At 30.5% G+C, this 21191-nt stretch overlaps 1 protein-coding gene across 1 annotated transcript; it reads left to right on the top strand.

Annotated features, from left to right (window-relative positions):
• The first annotated feature begins 9444 nt into the window (after nt 1-9444).
• Nucleotides 9445-20990, top strand: LOC132725016 (uncharacterized). The gene is made up of 9 exons (XM_060710008.1): nt 9445-9474; nt 11930-12022; nt 12460-12681; nt 13049-13329; nt 13593-13711; nt 15239-15385; nt 16625-16747; nt 19752-19868; nt 20130-20990. The coding sequence occupies exons 1-9, from the start codon at nt 9445-9447 to the stop codon at nt 20165-20167; spliced, it is 1170 nt and encodes a 389-aa protein (XP_060565991.1). The 3' UTR covers nt 20168-20990.
• Nucleotides 20991-21191: the final 201 nt, after the last annotated feature.

Genomic DNA, 21191 nt, shown 5'->3' on the forward strand with positions numbered 1-21191 from the left:
TTCAAAACGTAACCGACAGCCCTCGCATTATGAACTACTAATGAGATCTGCAAAAGGCAAAATAACGACACTTATAGAAGCTAAATAAATCTATAACAATTGGCAATATGGTATTTATAGCTTGAATGACAGTGATTTAAAACGTTTGAATTTTATCTTAGGATTGTTTTGAAAATTAGTACGGATACGTAATCGAACTTAAAACAGTTAAAGTCAGGACACTTTTCACCATGTTTAAATATTATTAACAGTTGATCATTTCACACTTCCTTATAAAGTTACATGTATATATACACCCTCAAATTTTTTATACACAGAAATTTTGAATTTGACAGAAAGCAATTTAATTTTTCATATGCCTTATCTGGTCAAAATCTTTAATTGTCACTGTGTTTGAAGGGGAAAATAAACTTTTTAAAAATTTCTCGATTATTTCTTATAACTCAAAACATCCTTTGGGATGTTAGGGTTTTAAATTTTAAAAATGTCCGTCTAAAATAACCTCAAGCTGATTCTTTAAAGCAAAATGACAATTAAAAAATAACAGTTTTTTTTTGAAAAAGGGTTAAAATAAGTCTGACACCAGTGTGGACAGTAATATTCTGCGTAGCAATGTTCTGAGTGAATGTTTACGAATTTCCAAGATATTTTGTAAATTTCGTTTAAATATGATTCATTCGCGAACATCATCATCATTATCATCATTAACCATGGCAATTGTTATATCCATTAATGTGGATATACGCGCTTTGTATGCATTTTCTTTACCTGAAAAAAAAGAACAGGGTGAAAATGGTTTCAGAAAGACTGACCTGCCCAAACGCTTGTTATCTATTTTCGAGTTCTTGCTTGGAATTCGTTTTCTTGTGTAACATAAAAACGAGTGTTTGTAATACGTTTATGAATAACGTTTGTGACATAAGAATAAATGACATGATTGCAATACAAAAATCAAACAATTGCCTTACTAGAAATGCGGTAGCAGTATGGTTACCCTTCTATATAAGTTTTCATATCAATGTATTTTAGGCATTAGACGGCGTCTTCTTTATTCTCTTACATTTTTATCTAGGATATTAATGAGTCGTAAACTATTTTAATGAGAGGAAAATGAAAGGTAAATGACATGAACTCAATATATTTGAAAGCATGTGAAGATCAATAATTGAACACTTAAAGGTAAATAACATGAATATTTGATACTTTATTTATCGGTTTTTATTGAAAGTGAAATACCGTGAATTGCGTGCGTGATTTAGGTACCATAATGCTCAATTTTTTACTGTCGAGTTGAGTTGAATTAGTTACAGAGAAATAGATTGATTATTATGCCTGTGCTCGACCAATTATTGATAATAAACAAGAGCCTTAGCCGGGCATGGGCAACGATCAACGTTTTTACTTTTTCTTAAAGCAAAAAATAAACCGTTTTAACAAATCTTTAAAAAGAAAATTAAAGAAAAAATAGATTTTACTTTTTTATTTTAATAGGTATGTCAAGTCACACTTGTTGTTGTGCACAAGTTTGAATACTTTCCATAAATAAATGGCAAAGATAAGACATATATAAGCAAAATGCAAATATCTGTTTTTGATGGTGGTCAATGTCATTTAAACGGTCAAGGTCATATCATATCTGAATTATTCAATCCGCCGTTTTGTCATAAGTGTTGTTTTGTCCTAACTAGTATGAATCAAATCTGTACATAAATAACAAAATAATGACAATTGAACCGAACTTCAATAAATTGGTCTTGACAGTCAAGGTCATTTAAAGCTCATTGTTAAGGTCAGTACAACTCTTTAGGAGGTCTTATCTGTCCAAGTATGAAAAGGACCTATTCATTAATTACTAAGTTACATTCAATTATAGCAAAGTCAGTGTAAATCCAATAATTTGTACTTCAATTTGAGTTAAATATATAGGTTTTTATCCTAAAATATTATGTCTTAATATGAAGTCACTTCATTCATTGATTTTGCCGCGTAATGTCGTGCGTTCTCCTTTTTGACGTCATCACATCGTCTATTTTGAAATATATATGTAAATTTTCTCTTATTTTGCTACATTTTTAACATGATGTATGATAACATCCACTTTCTTTTCCTAAATAAGCAAAATTTACGTATGAGGGCATTTATTTTTGCCTGTTATTCCATTTAGTTATGATATTCTTTTCATCCGCATTCAGATATATTCAGTCTACAGTGGAAATTATATTTTTTAGATTTCTTTGGGTAAAGTCCTTGTGTGATCAATAAAATTAAAATTGATAAGCCTAATTTCGTAAAACTTTGTAGTGACATTGCCCATGGAAAGTAGGTGATCCTTACAGATTTTGAGATCTTAGCATAGGTCAAGGTCACAGTGAACCTTTGTCCAATGAACAACTTTTGGAAATGTGAGAAAATATAAGCGTGGGTTTTGTTTAACATTTAATTAACTTGGTCTATGGTCAGTAGATGACCCAAATAAGTCATTAGTTCAAAGTCATAGTTTAAGTTACACTTGGAATCCTTATCTTATCAATACATAGAGGTTTCTCAGTCATAGATTTCATAAACTAATTAGTTAGTATTATAATATTCTTAGTATATTATATGACTATGTAATTAATACTTTAAGCACTTTGGCATGATATTGAAATCTTTTAATTCAATACACATTATAAATTAAAAGCATGAATTATAGACAGTCAGTTTTAGGAAAATTATTATTTAGCTTACAATAGATTATTCTTTGTAGTTTTCATTAATTTTGTGAACACCAGCTAATATTTTTATACATCTTGTGTTCACTCTGCAAAATACATGTATTTTTCAATCGTTCATGTAATACAAAGATTCTCTATAGATTATTAGGTGAAAGGGTTGGCATAGGTGTTTCATATTTATTAATTGGATTTATGTGGTGTTATACATGTCATTGTTACTGTACAGAGCCCAATATGCGTTTTCTCTCCCTAGGGACATATAACAATGTTAAACTAATAGGTTTATAAAGTTTACTAATGAATGCCTGAGAAAAATATGAACTCTTGTTACAATAATTTTATTTGTAGATTGATGGAATTATTTTTATTTAGCACCCCCATAATATAAATGCATTGTATTACTTTAGAATTGCATTTGCCATACTCTTTGAAGTTACACACTTATATGATGGTTTGTCCAATTATACATTTGACTATTATTGTAGTGACATTGAAATATTATTTTTGAAATGTATTTTTACTAAGAAATTTTGATCAGATAATTGGAGCATTTACATTATTTGTTTTTTGTTTGTTTTTTTGTTTTATTTTGTTACAAAAAGTTGTTACAAAGAGTTAATAAATACATGAAGGTACACGCCACTTTTCGTGAATTTTAGGTATTGTTGGGTAATTAACAAAAGAACAAGTTAAGTTTCTCTTTTTCATCACTCTTCATGTATAATTAATTTTTATCAAGTTGCTACAGTGACATAAAAGAAGCTTGTGTTTGATGACAGATGATTTAGAGTAAATAATTATTCAGTAGGGAGCTTTATACGTGAAAATTGTCACACTTTTCTTTGACATTTTTGTTTTGTTTACTGTTATTGATGAGACATTATACTATGCTGTGTTAACCGGCTGCCCGTAAATACAGCATGTGTCAAATAAAGTGTGAAATAAATTAGAGATAGGGGCACATTACAAAGTGATAATGTATTGCAAATGCTGTGCAACATCTAAATATAGGAGACTAGAAAATGACATTTTGTTAAATTTGTGTTCATTTTCAGAAAACTATCACTTAACTATAACAAAAAATGTATTTCTAGTCTTCTGGTTTATACCCCAAGCCTATAATAACAATAAAACATACAGGGATATAATGATTTGAGATAACTATGTCTGCTTTGTTTTGTGAATTCTTTAAAAAAAATAAATAAACAGCTTTTCAGCTGCTTTATGAAAACCTTGTTACATGAAAGCTAGCTGTTATAATTACTTATATGTGCTGCTACTTGATTGGAGCCAGGCCTATCTGCGTGTTTGTTCAGTGTGAATGTGCTCCATACTTTAAGCTTCTGAAGTTATATATTTGAAACCTATTTCATGGGCATTGTGTAGTTCAAAATTCAAAGTATGACTAGTGCTAGTAATTTAGCATGGTAAGAATTAATACAAGATTAAAGTACATAGGGACATGTATGTTGGACGATTTTCCTTGACATTTTATTTATAACTGGTCAATACCAATTATAGTTGTCTTTTTCTTTCCATTGAATTTATAGTAGCATAATTTTACCAGGTGATCTTCGTTTAATACTTAAAGGCCCCTTATGCTTCAGAAATGCTTTTATTTTTATATCTCAAAAGTGTCTTTTATTTTTGGTGTCCTGTTATAGTGTCCAAGAAGTAACTAATTTGCCAATGGCTTCAACCTGTTTTTGTTGTCTAAGGCAATTAGTACTGTTAAAGTGATGTATGGAAGTCAAAATTCTAAATTGTTTATATTTTGCGACTTTTATGACAAGTAATTGCAAATTCAGTGCTACTTAGTATTTTTACCTTATAAAACCCTTTAATGCTTTCTAAAGAAGGGAAAACATTAATTTTGTTTCTAAGGCATAATGTGCCTTAAATGTCAAGCTTAGACTGGCAGTTGTTCAGCCAATTTTCTGAATTTTGATTGAAAAAGAAAAGAATTATAGCATTTTCTTAAAGGAAAATAATAACAAATTTTCTATGTTTAGAGTTTTAAATTTTACATTTTGTAAATCAATAACTGCAATACAAAGAATAATGGTCATGAATGGTTTGGTATTTATTGAAAATAATAGAAATATTTTTTTAACCATCATGATGCAATGTGCAGTTGAAGTTGTATTGTAGTTTCAAATAAATTTATTCTGACACTTGTGTAATCATCTGCTTTTCTGGAGGCATAAATATTAATGTCTTAGAAATTGCTATAAAATTTCATGGATTTCAATCTCTTTTAATAAATGTTCTATTTGTCTGAGAAGTTTATGACAGTCATTTTTTTTTTATTATCAATTTTACCAAAGAGTGTTTCTATTAAGTTATCACTATTGCAACCATAGAACTGTCAAGAATCTGTGACAGTAATGAAACTTATAGTTTCAATTTATCTCCATTACTGACTGCATGTTTTCCATTATCATAACACTTTAAATTTCAAATAGCTTTCACTTAGAAATCTAGATAGTTATTTTCCCTTTTCTCTCTCTCTGTAAAGATTATAGCAATTAAAAGACTGAAAAGTTACAACTTTGCTTTAATCACTTTAAGAGTTAGATGTAATTACAATGCTTTATAGAGTCAGGCCATTTACGACATCCATGTATGTCTTACTAGTAATAGAAAGAGCACCGAAACACTCGGCTATCTGACTTGTACGAGGGGGCTTAGCCCCCGAGTATATATCAAATTGCCGAGTGTTTTGATGTTCTTTCTTTTTTGTATCATAGTCAAACATAAAACAAGTTCCCTGATACCACAATAATGAAACCCCACAAAAAAGTAACTAATGAACGAGCATCTGAATATGATATTCCATCGCTATACCTTTCTCCGTCGTCACAATATGTAAACCCCGGACAAAATGCACAATCAATGAGCATGCTTTGGAGTGAGGGTAACTAATAACTGCACTCCAGTTAACGCACTGTGCATGTATATGTATACGATTTAACCTCGTCACATTTTGAACAGAAAGGTCCCCAAACTATGATACAAGTCTATACTAAACACTTTTCATGCTTTTTGATAATGAAATGAAAAAAAATTAGGAAATAAATTAACAGTTGGAAATTCAGTTGACTCTCAATAAGTCAAAATCGCTTTACTCAAAATTCCGCGTAAGTCGAAGGATTTCTAAAGTCCCGTCAAATTTCCTTCTTTATCTTTGTATTCTAACTCCGCTTAGGTCAAATTTTGACTTACCGAGACTCCTGTTTAGTCGAAAAGAAAATTTGGTCCCGTCAATTAAAGTCCAACATATTTTCATCTCAATTAGTCGAATTGTGAAAACAGCCGACTGATCAAAGGTCGGCAACATCAAGGTGAGATGTTGTCTTTTGTGATTTACACGATCCATAGAAATTTTAATTGCCGGTCATCATGTATTATCAACACGTCGTAAAAGTGGCTTTAATCGGTTTCAGGACTTAATTGGTTTTCACAGTTAGATAACAAAATTAAGACACGTGCCAGTCTGACAGGTGTTATTAAAAACAGCCTATGTATTGATGTGATATATCACATGTTAACAAAGTTATAGATGACTTGACTGTATTAGAAAATAGCAATGTTGTTAACCCTGATAGTTTAGATGTTATTGTTAGAAATATTGCTAAGATATTTGAAGATAGCTCGTTACAGAGTTTTGGAGTATGTCAGACAAGAATTAACGAACATACTGAAACTAGACCTGCTAGTTGGTTTAATTTAGAGTGTAAAAAAGCTCGCCGTGATTTTCATAGAGCGAAATATATGTATAAATTAAGAAATACTGAAATAAACAAAAATGAATTACGTGTTAAAAGCAAAGTGTATAAGAAAACGATGAATAAAAATTTTATAAAGTTTAAGAGAAATAACATAGCAAAATTAAGAAATTTAGATAAAACAAAGCCGAAACAATACTGGTCAATTCTTAACGGAAAGAAAAATAGTAAAATTCATGCTGATTTGAATGACTTATATACGTATTTTAAAAATTTGAATTCAAGTCAAAACATTGAAAATGCCCCTGATATTAATGTTGATACAGACTTGTTCGATGAAGAAAATATTGATATTAATATGCCAATTACGAGTGACGAAATTGAAAAAGCGGTAAAAACGCTGAAAAATAACAAATCATGTGGTGTTGATAAAGTAATAAATGAACACATAAAAAATTCTTTTTCAAGTATGAAAACTGTATATGTTAAATTATTTAATGTTGTTTTCAATTCTGGTATTGTACCAAATGATTGGACAGTTGGAATTATTAACCCAATATATAAAAATAAAGGGGATGTTAGTGACCCGTCAAATTATAGACCAATAACATTGTTAAGTTGTATGGGGAAACTTTTCACTGCAATTTTAAATATGCGTCTGCAAAAATATACTGAAAATTATAATTTGATTAACGAATACCAAGCTGGATTCCGAAAAGGATTTTCTACACTTGATAATATGTTTGTACTAAATACTTTGATTGATTTATTAAAAAAAAGTAAAAAGAAACTGTTTTGTGCCTTTGTTGATCTTAAAAGTGCGTTTGATAGTGTGTGGCGTTCAGGACTTTGGTGTAAACTATATGCTGTTAATATAAATGGTAAATTTTTGAATGTTGTTAAAAATATATATGAAAATGCAAAATCTTGTGTTAGGGCCAATGGGAACAAATCAATATATTTTTCATGCACTGCCGGTGTAAGACAAGGTGAAAATTTATCGCCTCTTTTATTTTCATTATTTCTAAATGATTTACATGCTTATTTTTCCAACAGTGGTCTAGTCGAAGGCGTCAATTGCTATAATCATGATTTTGATGGAAATGTTATGTACTTTTTAAAACTTTTTATTTTATTGTATGCAGATGACACTGTTATTTTGTCAGAATCTGCTAAAGATCTACAAGACGCTCTAAATGTTTATGCAGCGTATTGTGATAAATGGAAATTGGTTCTTAATACTTCAAAAAAACAAAAGTTATGGTTTTCGCAAGAGGTAGACAAGTTCAACACAATTTTACTTATAATAATGAAAATATCGAAATTGTTAATGAATATAAATATCTTGGAATTATCTTTAGTAGGAGTGGATCTTTTTTAAATGCAAAAAAGCATATAGCCAAACAAGGAACAATAGCAATGTATAATTTAATAAAAAAGGCTAAATCACTATACTTACCAAATTGACATCCAAATAGATTTGTTCAATAAAACTGTTAAACCAATTTTGCTCTATGGATGTGAAATTTGGGGTTATGGAAACATTGACATGATAGAAAGAGTTCAACTTAAGTTTTTAAAATATATTTTAGGATTAAAATCCTCTACCTCAAATACAATAGTGTATGGTGAAACAGGTGTAACACCGCTCTCAGTAGATATAGAATCAAGATTAGTTTCTTTTTGGGCAGATATAGTTGTCGTAAAGACGTTTAAACTAACGCAAACAATGTATTATTTTGCTCTTTATAGTAGTAATTTTTTAAATACACAGCAAAGCAATAATTTTATGTGGATAACGTGTATTAGAGATATACTCGTCAAATGCGGCATGAACAATATTTGGGACACACATCTTTTTCCAAATCAAAAGTGGTTGACCGCAACAGTTAAACAAAAGCTAATAGACCTGTTTCTTAACAGCTGGATTCAAACTTAGAAACTTCTGGAAAGTGTAAAAATTACAAGTTATTTAAACACAAATTCGAATTTGAAAAGTATATCACAAATACACATCCTAATTTACTTAGATATCTGATTAAATTTAGAACAAGAAACCATAGATTACCAGTAGAAACTGGATCTTGGCATGGGATAGAACTTAATATGAGAAAATGTACATTATGTAATTCCTCAGTTGGAGATGAATTTCACTACCTTCTAGAATGTAAATATTTTGATCGTCAAAGAAAAAAATACTTAGGACCCAATTATTACATTAGACGAAACATTTATTCTTTTGATAAACTTATGAATATAAACAACCATAGTAATTTTGAATATAAAAAAATATGTATGTTTATTAGGGATATAGTTGAAAAATTTATATAATGAAAATTAAATGCATATAACAAGTGTAAATTCATTACATGCACATGCTTTGTATGTTAAAAGTACCCAAGGTACTCTCCCTTTACATGTATTATATATGCTTATATTTTTTGTATGCATTCTATTGAGCCTCGAAACTTTGTTAATATTTATTTACCTCATGTTGTCAATGTCTTGACCTGAGAGAAATAAAGATATTTGTATTTTGTATGTATTTGATGTGTGTTATCAACGTAAATGACATTTGTATAATTAATGTTCCGTCATATTGCATACATTAATATGTGCTTCCGGTTCACGATAGTTGCTACTTTCGTTTTTCGTCCGATGATCAATTCACTTCAAATATTAGATAAATTTTTGTTGAAATAAAAGTGTTATTGTGCTTTTATTGTTATGATATGTCATGAGTGTTTATTATAAAAATGTGCTTTACTGATGAATACTGACAAACTTGCATTTATGTCATTGCTACGAATGTTTGTGTTTATGTTTCACTATTAATATACATGTATTAAATTATATATTTTTGTTCATAATTTGTAGTTGAAAGTGATTTACCGTCATTTCAACAGTTAAATATTGTAGCATTGCCGCTATCAACAATAATAAACCTACTTCTTTGTACATTCAATCAGGCACATGTATATACATGTACCAATATCAACGTAATGGCGGCAGATCCACCTTACTCGAATTCAGTAAAACAGTAGCACCACCATTGTCATCATCATCATCACCAACCCATTACTGTGGTTGCTGTCATGATTTTTAGTGCATCAATACATTACATACTATAAGATTTTAGCAGTATCTCACAGAATATGGTGAAATATACAGGAAAGCAAAATTGACATCCGACATCGAGTTCGCTGTTGTGATTGGGATATTTGTCTTTCAGGTACCCACCTATGGATGCCAAATTAGCAAGTATCGTCATATTGGCGGGTATCAACGGGACAAATATTCTGTTCTCAACTGCAACATATGACAGATATTATATATATTGGTAAAAGTTTACAAAATAATGTCTACAAATATGTTGCATGTTAAGAAATAAAAACATGTACACGATGTGGTAATGTCAGAGAAGATCTGTTTATATATTAATTATAGCTGAAGTATAGGAAATGAAACACTTATGCATTCCTTTTACAGATTTCTGCAGGGAATAACGGCATACTGATGTTAATGAGATGATGTTCTGTCTGATTTAAACAAATTAAATTAAGTTGAGATATTTAGATAAATGTAGTACTAATGAAAATTTTTTAATTTAGACATCGCTATTTTATTTTGAATCAATGTTTATATCATTATGAGTTGTAGATTTTATGTCCTTTGTGATAATGTCTGAGTACTAGTTTCTGCTATAAAAATGATAGACTATTTAAAAACTGTTTTCAAAAGCAGCAGACTTTAGGTTTTCTCATATTTACAAGGAAAATATGCAATTGTTCATTGATTTCTGTTTCAGAAGTCATTTTTTGTTATAATCTAGACTTTGTATGTTATCTTAATGTTAAACAAATTGGTAAAATAATATAACTGTTTTATAGACATATTAAATTCATTTTGTTTTGTGAAAGAAAAAAAGAATATCTCAGAAAATGTATGGGATTTCCACTTTTTATATTGTATTAAATATTTTGATTTAAACAGATGTCATGTTTAGCGGATAATTTATTGTTTTTTTTTTTCGTTCTCCATATTAAATGATAACAGGGCTTATTGAATGAAATGCTCAGTCGTAAATTTCCTGTTACCATGGCAACGAGGGGACATTTCAAAATTGCCAAAAATCACTATTTTGCATCGATTTTTCCATCAAAATTGATTTCAAAGTGCTGCAACTTCTCAAGGGATTGAAATAGAGTCAAAGGCTTTTCAGCGTTGGTTACACGTTAACTTATGATCGACATGGGGTCATTTTAAGCCTCTCACAAGTCCAAAATTTTCTTGGCGATGAGGGGGACTTCGCCCCCCTTCAAATCTCCCAAACAGAAGGGGGCATATCCCCCTTCTGGCAACCCCCTGATGTATCTTTTGGATGGGGGACGGCGCCGAAAAAAAGTGCTCACTTTTTTTAGCAACATTTCTCAAACGAAAACATGTGTTTTGGGCCCAAATAGGACATTTTTTCACTATTTCAGGCCTAAAAAAAGGGGGGGGGGTCGAAAGTGCGTTGTTTCGCGTATATATGAGGTATAGGGTTAACAAAAATGTTGAAAAACTTTGGAATCACCCAAAATCTAGTTTTTCCATGTTAACATGTGGTCTTTTACCTAATTTTGGTGAAAAATTGTTGTTTTGTAACATTTATAATTTTTTTAGTTAATACTATCATTAAGGCAAATTTTATCTTTATGATTTCTTTATTGATGTTTGCTTAATGGATAAATTGTAATTTAACTAAATGATGTTGATAGATCAGAGATTTTGATAAACCTTTTGATAAATCTTATAATGAGAAATATAACATGTTTTTTATGAAAACACTTTTAGAGAATTTTAAATGAATATCTTTTTGTGTTGCCGGCTTAGAGTGACAAAATTAATTTACTTAATGTTTTCAAATTAATTACTTGTCAGTTTTGATATTAATATTTAGTTAGTAAAATTACTAATAAGTGTAGTTTAACTGTGTCTTGTATACTCACCTTTGATTTGTTTTCAAAAACTTTTAGATAACTGTTTTATCTTATGATGCTGATACTACAGTTGTTTGTTTGAGAATGTATGATGTGACATTAAACTTTAAAGTATTTAAGACAACGTTTTCATTTAAATAATACCCAGCTTTGATTTGTTTTCAAAAAGTTTTAGCTTACTGTTTTATCTTATGAAAGTGACTTAATAAGTGCATGATAAAAAATTGCTTATTGTAACAATTTGAAAAATAAGTTATTTTGTTTTTACATTTTAATTAACTAAGGTCTGAACAACTTCATTATTCTTCAAATAGTACATAAAATTTCATCTTAATTGCTCATACAAATCTCATTGTGTGCACATGTCATTCAGCATTATTTCAGATAAATTATGCTTCGGTATATATGGAGAATCAATTTGTTTTGTAGTTAATCATCCTCTTTAAGTTAAAATGGTGATAAAATAAATAACAAAATCAATAACAGAATTGTTTATCATTTCCAGGCCGCATTAAGGAATGCCACAACACAAGCTCAGGTGGAAATGTTTGAGCAGGAAATGACACGAATGAAGCTAGCTCATAAATTGGAAGTTAAGGTATAATTCATGCTGTGAAAATTATAGTTTCTATTTAAACAGAAAATTAAGGAAAGTCCTTAATGCATCACTAATGTGTTATTATGACATTTCTTAAAATTGATTTTCTGTATAGAAACCATAAATGTTATATTGCCAAATTTAGAAACCTTGTAATGAGTTCTGATAAAATTTAGACAAATTTCAACAGATTTGACTATAGAGAACTACAAAAAGTTTTTGAATGGTTTTGTGTTTTTTTTCTTTTAAAATTTACATAGTTCAATGCCTTGTCTGCATACCTTGTCTGAAATTATTAAATGCATCATAAGAAACTAGTATAAAGAAACAGTATATTTTGTATCACTTTCAAGAAAGTAAAACCTGTAAAGGTAAAGGTGTTTGAACTAGAACAAGTTCTTCAAGGATATATTGAATATATTAAATGTTTGAAACAGGAAGCTGTACAGAAAGCTGCCAGTCATCATGTAGACAAGGTGGAGGCCAAACAGAGGACCAGTCAAGGGCAACCTCATGATACAGAACCAGTCCAATCACAAGGATATTCAAAGTATGAAAGTCATTCAAGCAGTCAGCCTCGTTCTGGTACAGTTCAACCACAAGGGAATTCAAACATGAGACCATATCAAATGGCACAGAAAGATAGACTTCAAGCTCAGGTAGCATTCTGTTAAACTCACTTAGTGGTTAAACTATCATTATGGTACTTGTAAGCTTCCAGCTTATGCACAGAAAGGAACCTTATGTTTTTCTCAATAATTGAAACTGGAAAATCTATTTAATTATTATGATATTGACATTGTTGACATGATTTGATATACAACTAGGAAAAAAGAATTGTTTGAATTTTCCTTGCTTTTTCCACTTTGAAGTAAATCAGAATTTTTTATGACTTTAGTAGGTATTTCAAATCATTATGAAGCTGTATGTATATTTGATAGTGGACATAGAATTATAAATACCAAAATTAACTGAAAATCAAATAAGCCATACAAATCTTAGTAGAACATTTATGATATTCTGTAGAAGTCTGGTGAGAACTACAAAGAAATTGGATCAGAATTAAAGCTATTGTTAAATGAGATGAGAAACATGATCACAGACAGACATGACACAAACCAATGGCACGATAAACGTGGGCACGACAAAATGAAAGATAGGGAGAGTCAGCGAGGCAGTACAGCACCATCTACGAGACATAGAGACATAAGAGGTCGAGATATCAAACTTGCCAACAAATCTCGTCCTAAACTAAAGACTGCTGACATATTTCCAGTTGAGATGAAGAAGGCATTTACACATTACAGGTCGATTCTCTTAATAATAATTATGCATACATTTCAAAGACACAGCAAGTAAATTGCGTCCTTTTTAAATAATTATTAGTTTAAAGATTCAAAGTTTTTTTATTTATAAATTTTGATAGAAAGTAGAAACTGTTTATGTTGATCAAACTTTAAGACTATTTTTATTTTTTACTTTTTTGTAAGTTCAACACTTCAAAATAATACTTAGACTGGAGTATGTATTATAAACACTGTTATCAGTTTAATAATTCTTATCATTTTAGAGTACCACCAGCACCATCAGACATCAGTTACTATAGTGATGCTGAGGTTGATGATAGAATACACAACAGGTCAAGGTCACAGCCTGGTACATATGCACTCTACTCCCCTAAACTAAAAGGTACATTTATATAATTATTAGTTCCCTACCGGTTTACCGGAGGGGACTTTAGGATAACCCTCTGTCCGTCTGTCTGTCCGACTGTCTGTCAGTCCGTCCGTCCACAAAACTGGATCCCGCGATAACTTGAAAAGTACTGAAAATATTTTTATGAAACTTGATATATGGATAGATGGCACTATGGAGATTATGCACGTCTTTTTCTTTTCTTTCTATGTTGAAAAGTCTGGTTGCTGTGGCAACAAATAGGCTGAAAATATGGCAAATTTTACAAATAAACGGATCCAGTGATAATGCAAAAGGTACTGGAAATATTTTTATGAAACTTGAAATATGGGTAGATGACAGTTTGGAGATTATGCACGTCTTTTTCTTTTCTTCCTATGTTGAAAATTCTGGTTGCTATGGCAACAAATAGACTGAAAATATGGCAAATTTTACACATAAACTGGATCCAGTGTTAACGCAAAAAGTAATAGAAATATTTTTATGAAACTTGTAATATGGGTAGATGGTAGTCTGGAGATTATGCACGTCTTTTTCGTTTCTTCCTTTGTTCAAAATTCTGGTTGCTATGGCAACACATAGACTGAAAATATTGCAAATGTTACACATAAACTGAATCCAGTGCTAACTCAAAAAGTACTGGAAATATTTTTATGAAAACTGACATATGGGTAGATGGCAGTCTGGAGATTATGCATGTCTTATCTTTTCTTCCTATTTTGAAAAAATATTGGTTGCCTTGGCAACAAATACGCTTAAAACATGGCAAATATAACAATATTTGTGATTAGTCAAAAAGAGCTGAACATTTTTTTATGAAATTGCATCTTTAATTTAAGAGTTATCTCCTCTTTAAGAATTTTGCTTTTAAAAATGTTATATTTTGGTAACAGGGATGTTTCAAATATTAACTTTAGAGTGTCCTTCAGTCCGTCAGTCTGTCTGTTCATAAAAACTGTTTTTCCTGTGATCACTTTTAAAGAACTTTTCCAACAAATTTACTTAAAATAGAAAAAAATTGAAACATTAGTGAATGGCCAATGGCCCTTCAGAATGTTGATGGAGTTCTAACCGGTAGGGGACTTATGGAGTTCTTGCAATACTATGATAATTGCTTATTAATACTGAAACAATGTGTTAGATATTTTCTGCCTGTTTCTTTATTATCTTCATAGGTTTGGCACAAGGGTTCATGCCTAAAGAGTAATTATATATCAGAGGAGGGTTTTATTGTAAAACACCATTTAAGACAATCCAAGTGTATGTCTGACATTGTATAATTACAATCACAACATGACTGGATAATGTTAGTGACATTAAATCCCAAATATCTGAAATTACATCTTGTTATTTAAGTCTTTTGTCAACAAAACTAAGATAAAGTGAAGTTTTAGCACCTTAAAAAAGTGTAAAAGCTAATGTATCAGTTACAGTTAGTTATATATTAACAATTAGCGGAGCTGTGAAACATGCCTATGTATACACAGGGAAAGTCTTCTATAGTTTGCTCCACTATTACAGAAAATAGCACGAGATCTCGAGGTCGCCATAGGAGAAGTAGGTCAGCGGAGGCGTCGTATGTGTTACCTAAAGACTCGAGTACATGGACAGATAGTGATTATAGAACATCTGATTATTCCCCTACAGCTCCCGAGTCCGATATAACTGGTAGGTTAACTAGTTTTAAGTGTCTAAATTCAATATATATTTGCATTTTATTAGCTTGTTCGAAAAAACGTAAACTATTGTGATGTAATGTTGCTGATTTATTCTTTCAAAAGCAAATTCAGAATGTAGTGGTTAGTTGTTGTTGTTGTTTTTCATTTAAAGTGTATTTTGTTAGAGTCTAAAGTGTCAGATATCTTTCCTGATTTTACTAATTTTTGTCTTCATTATTGAGCATTTTCTGTGTAACAAGGAAATGTAGGGGTATATAAAAACCAGAAACTGTTACCTAATGAGGATATATACTGTGGTTATAAACTTTACATTATCTGCCGGACATCTGGGATAGTGCAGACACTTTGCTTGAAGTTGTAATAGAACAAGACCAGGATTGAAATCTGATAATTAATGCTACTATGTCTCAAGTTTTAGTAATGTTCAACCGAAACTCTTTAGTTGATAGCTTTATTAATGCATAGCTGTAAAAATTAAATAAAGTGTTTTCTTTTCTCATTTTGAAAAAAAATGTCTTAATGAGTCTAGGTCTGTAGTACCTCCTCTATGATTGCTCTGTAGATTAATGATAGAATTAGCAAGACTTATATTCTTGGGAACAGGAATGATGAGGACACTTTCGTAAAATATTTCATGTATTTAAGTGGCAAACTGAATGCTTGTTGATTATTCATTTTGTAAAATAAAATTGTATTATTTCTTTTAACCTTGAACCCTGTTGCCATCAGTATAGTGAACATTCATCAAGTCTGACCAGGCTCAGCTGACCCATCTTTAGATTTTCATCTTGATATCCCCAACATTGATAATGGACTCCCAAAAAATGAAAACTGGGAAATTCCATTTAAGAAATTCAGCATGTAATAGATGTATAGAAAGTAAACCCATTTATATATAAATACATATTCTGTGTGAATTATGAAACAAGTCCGGTACATATAGTTTCTTATTTCAAGCTTTATATGGTATTTTTATATTGCAGTGTTGTGATAATTATGCATGATTTTTGTAGAAGTAAAACAAATTTAACCATAGCAATTTGTTTGGCCAAGAAATAGAAAATCTTAAATCAAATAAATACAGTGCAGATTTATTAATTGCATGCAGAGTTCTCTTAGAACCACTAGTTGATGAAGCTTTCATAATCATATAGTTTTTGAAATATATCTTGCGTGGTGATATAGGCATATATCAAGTGAAACAATATATTGTGTATGGTTTTTGCAGATACTAACACGTCTAGAGCCCTGACATCTGACATAGAGACTTCCTCCTTTACTCAAGATCTTTTAGAATCTGACTTAATTACTTCCCTTTCTGTTGGCTCTCCTGTAATGGAGAGTACTAAAGGTATCAGATGGTATAGTTATTGTGTAGATATAAACTAGAAAGAAGTATGCATGTAGCTCTTCTATAATCTGCTTTCCCTACCAGGTCATTGGTATATGTTGTATATGTATAACACTTTAGACAGAAAACAAAGCAAGAGATATAATTTGTGTCTTCTTCAAACTAAAATCTTCTAATTGTCTTATTATTTCCAGTTCAAGCAAATGTTAAGTTTGTATTAAACATAATTCTTTGTGATTAAGTATTTGTCTCAGGATTTAAGATTAATTCTGCCCACTTACTTAAATACTAGATCTCTTATATATTTTCTTTAAGATTTTTATATCACCCTTATTTATTTCATATTTATTTCATTCTTCTAAATCAAAGAGTCCACTTAGTGAAAAATAAGCACTGCCACAAACATAATTTATGTTAAACAAACAGCATTGACAAGATACACATCCCTCCATGGGTTTTCCCCACATTTCTAAAAAATAATAACAAATCTGGGTTAAAAGTTTTTTGGGATTTTTTCCCAGTTAAGGGGGTAAAAAAACTTTTATTTAAGCTTTGAAAAACAAAAAGGGGGTTTGACTAATCTTTGTGCCCAGTAGTACACGTGAAGTATAAAGGAAAAAAAGTTTGCTTGTAGGGGGGATTAGCTTGGTAAAACCACATTTGCCGAGTTCCAGACAACAACTTTTAATTTAGAATGTTAGAAGGTACTCTAGTATAACTAATATGAATTATTATGATATAAAGATTTGTGCTGCATGGCTTGTTATTGTTTGTATGTGCTTTGTGTGTAAGAATATCTAGTCATTGTTAATCTAGTCTAGCATGAACTGTTAAATGTTGTAAAAAGTAATTTTATGTACATCATCTGATGTAAAAAAACACTATTATACAGGCTCTCCAAAGAAATATTATAAAAACTGGAAATAAATTTTATAGAAAGAGTGAAAAAATAAGAAAAAGTAGATTTTGTTTAGTGTAAAACTTGGATAACAATAGATATACAAAAAAGAAGGTTTTATGTCATATGACATTTCAAAATTCAATAAATGATGAAAAAACTTTATTTTTAAATGGTTTTAATTCAGACAGTGATTCTAAGTATCATTGTAAAAAGATTGTTTCTTTAAGACTTTTCAATGTTGATATTATAAACAGATTACATGATAGCTTATATATAAATTATTTTACTAGATGTAAGAGTGGAATTGAGTCCTGAATACAAGTAAAACATTCATTGAAATTGTTTCTGAAAGAAGATTGTTGAATGATCCGTTGTAAATGTTATCATCAATTAATTTGCTTAATTAATATCTCTAGAAATCAAGACATTACACATAAATATTGCTTACACCAAACTGTTAAAGGAAAATCTTATTTTTGTCAATAAACATAATAACTAGTAAATATTGTAGGTGTTCACAACTATTTCTACTGGAAATATATGTACTTTAGAATACTCAAGTGTCTATAGTTTTTTTTGTCAAGAATGCTGGTTGATTCTTAAAGAAAACTTAATTTTACTCTGTCAAGTTAATGAGATGTTGTAGATAACTAAATTTAGACTACTTAAGGGAATTCGTTAAAAACATTACTTTAGGGAATTAATCAAAAACATATTTTCTGGAAAATCAAACAAATTTTAAGACTATATAGTTACTTTGATGTTTGATATTGCTATTTTCTATGAAAATAGTTACAGTTCTTGATTAAAAAGATATATCAGTTCTTGGTTAAAAAGATATATAAATTTAAAATGTATCACAGCTCTTCTAGCAAACATTAATCACCTTGGTTGATATTGCAGCATGGCAGAGTGCTTAATCTATTGCATGTGTTCAACCCCTGTAAGTGGCAAGCTTTGTGTCTTTGACCAAGAAACTCATCACTCATTACTCTGACTGTTTTGTTTCAGAAACACATTAGAGTGTGTTTCTAAAAGGTTATAGCTTGCTACACAATTTAACTAAGATAAATTATGTATAAACTAATCACTAAGGTTATGACCTTGTGTAATTGTACAGTTTTCCTTAACATTCATGTGTTAGGGTTTCTATTTATCTTTATGGAATGTGTCAAGATAAAAAAGTATTGTATAAAATTCTTTTATCAAATATCAACGTGTTAAGTAAGTGTAAAATATTTGACTGCAAGTAAAATAGATTATAGGGATTTCCAGGGAGGTACCAGTTTATTTCAGGCAGCAGAGCATTGACATTAGTATTAAATATTTGTTTTTTCTCAATTGTATATATTGCAGGCAGTACACATTTCAACATCAAGTTAATTTATTCATATAACATTTACCAAATAACTTGGATAATATCATTATTTTAATAAAAAATATTCATGCTGATTTCAGAACTCAGAGGAGCCAGTATTTCATATTGTTATAAGGTAGCCTAACCATGTCCATAAGAATTATAATCAGTCTTTGGATATGACAGTTATGTTGGCATGCAATGAAAACAAAATTCTTTTTTTTATGCTCCCCGAAAAATTTTATGCTCCCCGAAAAATTTTGGGGGAGCATATAGTCGTCGGGTTGTCCGTCCGTCCGTCAGTCCGTCCGTCCGTACGTACGTCCCGAATTCGTGTCCGGCCCATAACTTTGTTATTTGAAGTCGGATTTTAAAACTATTTCACAGAAATGATCACCATATTGAGACGATGTGTCGCGCGCAACATTTGGGTCGCTACCTTGAAGGTCAAGGTCACAGCATGACCTTGCAGCAAAATCGTGTCCGGTCCATCACTTCATTATTTGAAATTGGATTTTAAAAATATTTCACAGAAATGATCACCATATTGAGACGATGTGTGTTGTGCGCAATATTTGGGTTGTTTTTACACTTTGAACTTTGTCTGTGGCATAACTCTGACACAACAAGAGGTATACCTTCCTGTGTCCAAAACCTATTCGGGGAGAATCACCCGGTTCAACCGGCTCTTGTTTTAATGAGAAACAAATTTTCAAGTTCAGTTTATAAATCCTATATACTTGCAGAGAATCCATCCCCACCAAGTAAATCAATACCAGATACACAACTTCTCTGCAAGCATCTGGAGGAGAAGATCATCAGCCTTACACGTATGGGAGATAATCTACAAAAAGAAAATAAAGGTAATAGTTATGAAAAAGTGGCCATTGAAGCTTCTTATATGTGTGCAGAGTTGTTAAAATATATCTATTTTACACAGAATTCACAATTTCTATGTTGAATTTAATACAATAAGAACTAGATTGACTTTGTTCATTTTACTGTGAAATATTGACATCAGCACCAATTGCATTACAGTAGCAAGTTAATTTAATTATTTTTTCAAAACCAATAAGACATTAACCCATTTTTGTTATTCAAGATGATAAACATTTTGTTTCCAGAGATGGCAGATCTGATGAAACACAGGGAAAAAAGTTGAAAAAAGTAAAAGAAAATGAGAAAAAATACCGTAAAACACAAAAATGATAGTGCGCCTTGCTTAGGTTTAACTTAAACAAATCAAATTGATGCCAGATCTTTGTCATATAGAAGCTTGCATTTATATTACCCAGAATATGTGAATCATGTAGAAATCATTCCTCTGATCACCACTTACAATGAAATATAGTTATTAGATATAGTACCAGAAGCTGGATATATTGTGAACATAATGTGAGTCTTGCCTTAGTCTGTTCTTGTAGTCTGGTCACATTTCCGGAGTTCAAACCTTTTGGTGTGATTGTCAATACAGTACGTGTTGTCTGTTATATAACCTCATGGGTGTTAGTGATTGCTATATATATGTCTTATCCATATATCTACTTCCACACATGATCTGGGGGAAAACACCTAACTGTGCCTTGAGGAAACTAACAGGGGTAATTGTGACTAGAATATCTAAGCATCAATGTTGTTGTTTTTTGTCTACTTAAACTGTGTCGCAGGGTTATGACTCTTAAAGCTCTTTAGCTTTATCTACATGATAAACAACTTATATATAAGCCGATTACATATACAGCAAAAATATTAAGTACTGGTAAAACCAAGCTGAATATATTGATTTAATATTATTAAAACTGAAATACATTAGTAGAATATAGAGGTTGATATTTAACTAAGTTGGATTGTAGTTTACTTTCTTCTGCTTAAGATCTTAAGTATACTTATAAAGACTTCGTAGTTAACTGAAATATACGGTTGGTTTAAGAACATACAAGGGCCAAAGTTTGTTGACAGCTCTTGTTATGTTTTCTTGTAAATAATAATTTGTTTTTTGTCTACTTAAACTTTGTCGCAGGGTAATGACTCTTAAAGCTGTTTAGCTTTATCTACATGATAAACAACTTATAAGCCGATTACATATACAACAAAAATATTAAGTACTGGTAAAACCAAGATGAATATATTGATTTAATATTATTAAAACTGAAATACATTGGTAGAATATAGAGGTTGATATTTAG

The sequence above is a fragment of the Ruditapes philippinarum genome, unplaced genomic scaffold (assembly GCF_026571515.1).
Source record: "Ruditapes philippinarum isolate M1 unplaced genomic scaffold, ASM2657151v2 ctg994_1_1_1_1, whole genome shotgun sequence".
In the NCBI taxonomy this organism is placed as follows: domain Eukaryota; kingdom Metazoa; phylum Mollusca; class Bivalvia; order Venerida; family Veneridae; genus Ruditapes; species Ruditapes philippinarum.

What these genes read in the sequence shown, in the direction of transcription:
- LOC132725016 (XM_060710008.1), top strand. Translation starts at nt 9,445, where the DNA reads ATGGCGGCAGATCCACCTTACTCGAATTCA. An exon ending in AAGATAGACTTCAAGCTCAG is followed by an intron (nt 12,682 to 13,048) that starts GTAGCATTCTGT and finishes GATATTCTGTAG; the next exon opens with AAGTCTGGTGAGAACTACAA. An exon ending in CTACTCCCCTAAACTAAAAG is followed by an intron (nt 13,712 to 15,238) that starts GTACATTTATAT and finishes CCACTATTACAG; the next exon opens with AAAATAGCACGAGATCTCGA.